Here is a 5,284-nt window from a genome sequence, read left to right on the forward strand (position 1 = left end):
TGATATTTGAGGGCCAGCTCCTTTGCCTTCTTCATCTGGCTACTTATATTATGTTAGCTTTATCGATGATTTCTCTCGTTTTACATGGGTTTACCTACTTAAGAATCGCTCTGACGTACTTACTGCTTATCAAGCCTTCACTGTTATGATTTTCACTCAATGGCAATCTCGTATTAAAGTTTTTCGTTCTGATTGTGCCAAAGAGTACCTATCATCTACCATGCGCTCTATCATGTCCTCTCATGGGACTATCTTTCAACAGTCATGTCCCTACACTCATGAGCAAAATGGTGTTGCTGAACGCAAACATCGTCATATCCTCGATACTGCTCGATCAATGCTCATTTCTTACTCTGTTCCTCGTCGTTTTTGGGCTGAGGCTATTCTCACCGCGACTCATTCCATTAATATCACTCCATCTAGCTCTCTTTCCGGTACTACTCCTTATAGTCGTGTTTATACTCATCCTCCCCGTTATGATCTAGTTCGCGTTTTTGGTTGTCGATGTTTTGTTCTTCTGCCATCTCACGAACGTGATAAATTATCTCCCAGAGCTGTTTCTTGTGTTTATTTAGGAATTAGTTCAGAACATCGAGGTTATCGTTGTTATGATCCCGCAACTCGTCGAGTTCATATATCTCGTCATGTTCAGTTCGAAGAGGATTCTCCATATTATTCTACTTCTGATGACTTTAATTTCCTCCACTCTACCGATCATGCTTCCCCGTCCACTGCATCACCCACTTCTTCACCTCAATTTTCCTTTCGAGATCTCCCTAACATCTCTCCCTCTCCTTCTGTTGACTCTTCCTCACCCGAGTCTTCTCTTACACCATCTAATCCATATCCCGTGGACACAACTCTCACTCCAGAAAATACTGTTGATCTCCACGCACCTGCGCCAGCATCTCCCCCGCCTAAGGTTCCTCTTTCTCTTCGTCGAGGCAAACGCCCACATGTCATGCCTGCCCGGTATGCTTCTGTTACTTCTTATTCACCTATCTTTCATAACTTTCTTGTTGTCATTCATACTATTGTTGAGCCACAAAGTCCTTCCAAGACGCAGTTCAAATTTCAGAGTGGCGACAGGCTATGGCTGAGGAATTTCAAGCCTTTCAGCAAACTCATACCTGGGATGTTGTTCCCTGTCTTCTTGGATCTCTCTTGTTGGCAGTAAATGGGTTTATAAGGTCAAGTTTCGTCCTGATAGCACCATTGAACGTCGAAAAGCTCGTTTAGTGGCTCGAGGTTTTACTCAGCAACAAGGTATTGATTATGAGGAGACATTTGCTCCTGTTGCTCAGATGCCCACTGTTCGTACTCTCCTTGCGGTCGCTGCTGCTCATCGTTGGCCCTTATACCAGATGGATGTCAAAAATGCTTTTCTTCATGGCTCTTTATCAGAGACCGTATATATGCAACCGCCTCCAGGGTCAAATATTCCTCCGGGACATGTATGTCTCCTTCGTCGTGCTGTTTATGGTCTCAAACAGGCACCCCGCGCTTGGTTTGAGTGTTTTCGCGATGTTGTGCTCAAAGCGGGCTTTATAGAAAGTCATCAAGATGCTTCTCTGTTTGTTCGCACTACATCGCGTGGCAGGGTTTTATTACTCATCTATGTAGATGATATGATCATTACAGGTGATGATATGACAGGTATACAATACGCAAAATCTCAGTTGCAACAACAGTTCCACATGAAGGATCTTGGATCTCTTCGGTATTTTCTTGGTCTAGAAATTTCTCAAGGCCCGCGGGGTGTATTACTGTCTCAATAGAAGTATCTCTCAGATATTCTAAATCAAGCTGAGCTAACTGATAATGCAACTGTCGATACTCCACTCCAGCAGAATGTCAAACTTTGCTCTACTGACGGTGGGCCTCTATCTGATCCTACCCGATATCGATATCTTGTTGGCCAGTTGGTCTATTTGTGCATCTCTCGACCAGATATCTCTCATGCTGTTGGTATTGTCAGTCAATTTGTTAGTGCCCCACGTTCTGTACACTATGCTGTCTTATTACGGATTCTTCGGTACCTCCGGGGTACTAGCACTCGCTCACTTTTGTTTCCTGCTACATCTAAGTTAGAGCTTTGTGCATATTCTGATGCTGATTGGGCTGGTGATCCAACTACCAGAAAGTCTACCACAGGTTATTGTATATTTCTTGGTGATTCCCTTATTTCCTGGCGAAGTAAGAAACAAGATGTTATTGCTCTTTCCAGTACTGAGGCATAGTATCGTGCAATGTCCACAACAGCTAAAGAGATTATTCATCTTCATCGCCTTCTCAGTGATTTCGGCATTTCTGTTACGACTCGTACTCCTCTCTACTGTGATAATAAGAGTGCCATCCAGATTGTTAATAATCCAGTATTTCATGAAAGGACCAAACATATTGAGATCGACGCTCATTTTGTCCGTCACCAAGTTATCAAGGACAAGACAATTCTACTTCCTCATGTTTCATCCGCTGACGAGCTTGCAGATTTCTTTACAAAGGCCTTACCTGTTCATCGGTTCCAGTTTCTTGTACGCAAACTCACTTTGTTTGATCCAACATGAGTTTGAAGGGGGCTGTTGATAATAGTGTATTGTAGTGGGTTTTAATCCCACATTGCTTGGGAGAACAAACCTCACACTCCTCTACTTATATAAATATATGTGCATACTCAATATTCAATTCAAGGGAAATTTACCCAAATTTCTCTCTCTCTTACTTTAACAGAAGCTGGTTAGCTTGGGCAGCTTAATTAATTTATTGTACGCTACATTAATTTTTAACTGGCTAGTCTCAGACTGCTGTTAGGTTTGAGATCATCCCTATTTTCTACATGTGTTTAGATTGGCTTAATTAATATAATCTCTCATTTTTTTAACAGGACCAGACTGTCCCTAATTGTATGGTCACGCCCCCCCAAATTTAAGGCCGGCCAGGAGTAAAGGAAGACTTTGCATTTTAGCAATGTATATTAGAGTAAGTTACAAATTAGGTGGTGGGAGTGTGCATGTAAATGTTATCAATTGGATTGAATATATATTTTCACCATCACATATGAAAACATCTATACTCCAACCAAATGTAGTCACGTTAATCCATCTAAATTAACTCAATTAATCATATACAATTTTTGTTGGTAATGGCAACACTTGAGAGTAAGAGGCTAACCTTATAAACATATCTCGAACATTATATATCGTCTGAGGCTAGGTATCAGCCGTAACAATCCCGTTGATTTTGGTCTATGACTGTATCCATCTATGTTTCCCTTTGGAGATGCTGTTCGTTTATTGACTGCAGCGAGCAGCAGCTCACGGGCAGCTCTACTTCACCTCTGTACGTTCTTGATACTGTTACTGTTACTGTTACTGTTACTGTACAGGGAGGGAGGTGTGTGTGTGGTGGGGGGTGGGCGGGTGTGGCGGTGGGCTGGGGGGGGGGGGGGGGGGGGGGGGGGCGGGTGGGGGGGGATGGGGGGGGGGGGGGGAGGGGGGGGAGGGGGGGGGGGTGGGGGGGGGGGGGGGGGGGGGGGGCGGGGGGGGGGGAGCCTGGGCCATTTCTCGTTGGCATCTGTGCCGTCGCTTCACTCCATCAATTAATGTAAGAAGACGTCTGTTACTGGGTTTTGTCAGCAGGCGGACCATGACCTGCACCAGGAGCCATTTTGAACAGTAGTAAGCTTTGCTTTGGAAAAAAGCATGACCCATCCTGAAATGGGTCTGAACCTTTCAGGAAACTAAAATCTGGACCAGTGCTTTCCTCTTGTGGAAATTATGTATTCTCTACTATTGTACGTACACCACCATAGCCCAGCTTTGTACATGCATTTCTTTTTTTGGATGCACTGAACTAGTATTACCCTCCTTACGGGTTGCTTGGGTTTGGCATTGTTGTGGGGGTGGGGTGGGGGTGCGCTAGCTAAATCAGGTCCCTCGTCACTGATCGAATGATTTAATAAGGCTAGCTAGCTGTATAACGTAGCTTTCTAAAGTTTTAGCAGTGCCTTTAATTTATTACTCCAATAGCATAGATTAAAGCATCATAGAGAGCTGTAAATTTTACTGGAAGGAGAAGCCATTATTAACCAACTAACATGACGTCAATAAATTCATTAAGGCTAACTTGTTCCAAACAGAATGTCCAGCAACGAGAACACACGTTCGGAACAGAAAGGCAGGACATGTGGGATCAGAGCAACTTATTAGTTATTAATTAACTAGAGAGAGAGAGAGAGCTAGCTAGTGGGGGGTGATGGTTTTTGTGCGCGCGAGAGGTCTGGCCCTCAATTTGTTGGGCGATAGGAAAAAATTGAAGTGAACATAGTGGAGTGTGATTTCATGAAATCTGGGCAGGGCTCAGACGTTGGGGGGACATCAAGTTGATGTCCCTTTTGGACTTTGGTAGGATCGGTCAGGAGCATGTTCATGTCTTTCTCGTTATGGGCTTCTGTTGGAGAGGCTACACTTCTGCTTTACTCGGTGGTTAAGACTGAAACCCTCAAGTGTAGTACTTGTAACCATGGTGGGGTTATTACTAAAGCTGAAGAGGGTTGTGCGAACTCTGCTTTAAAAAAAAAAAAAAATTAAGAAAAGTCCCTTGAAAAGAAAGGTGTGAGTGACCTTATATATTATAGCCTACAGGAATATGAACAGGCCTCTGCAACTTCGAGGCTCTACAAGAAAACACAACAAGACAGAAAACAAACAGTAGAAGCAGCGTTGGTGTGGGGTTTTCTCCTTTCTTTGTTTTGCCAAGGGGGGGAACACATGCTCACATTTTTACGTGGATAGATGTCACCCACACGTGCGCACTAGACTACCATGAGTTTTGTTCTCGACCCCCCCGCCTGCCTGGGGATTGGGGGTTAAAAGCTAACGAGGTGAAAGGATTGGTGTAGCTAGGGAGCTTCAATTCGTGCGTTAATTACCTAGCTCACAAGCTTGTAGTATCTCTGTGTTTATTATTTACCCCCCAATCCCCATTTGCTTGTATGGTACTATTCTTCTCTTCTACCTGGCTGTCTGGCTGGCTAAGCTAGTCCACAATGGCCCTCCACCACTTCACTACTGGAGGCCAACCCCAACCCCAACCCCAAGCGATGACATCTACATACATCCATCCTCGTACGGACCATGATCATGAAGATGATGATGATGATGATCATTCCTATGGCTCTATCGCCTACTCCTCATCGACCTCTTGCAATTCTTCCTCCAAAAATGTGTTCGCTCAAATGGGTTCTCTTTCCATCACTAGGGCCTCTAACAACAGCTGCTGCTGG

The 5,284-nt window shown here is 44.3% G+C and overlaps 1 protein-coding gene across 1 annotated transcript in view; it reads left to right on the forward strand.

Moving 5' to 3' along the window:
- LOC109832425 (transcription factor MYB3R-1-like) overlaps positions 3,248-5,284 on the forward strand; it is a 4,363-nt gene continuing 2,326 nt past the window's right edge. The window contains exon 1 of the mRNA XM_020399792.1: positions 3,248-3,393. Within this exon, the coding sequence (XP_020255381.1) occupies positions 3,248-3,393 (146 nt within the window). The remainder of the gene's footprint in view (positions 3,394-5,284) is intronic.

Source organism: Asparagus officinalis, chromosome 3 (genome assembly GCF_001876935.1).
Source record: "Asparagus officinalis chromosome 3, Aspof.V1, whole genome shotgun sequence".
Classification (NCBI taxonomy): Eukaryota; Viridiplantae; Streptophyta; class Magnoliopsida; order Asparagales; family Asparagaceae; genus Asparagus; species Asparagus officinalis.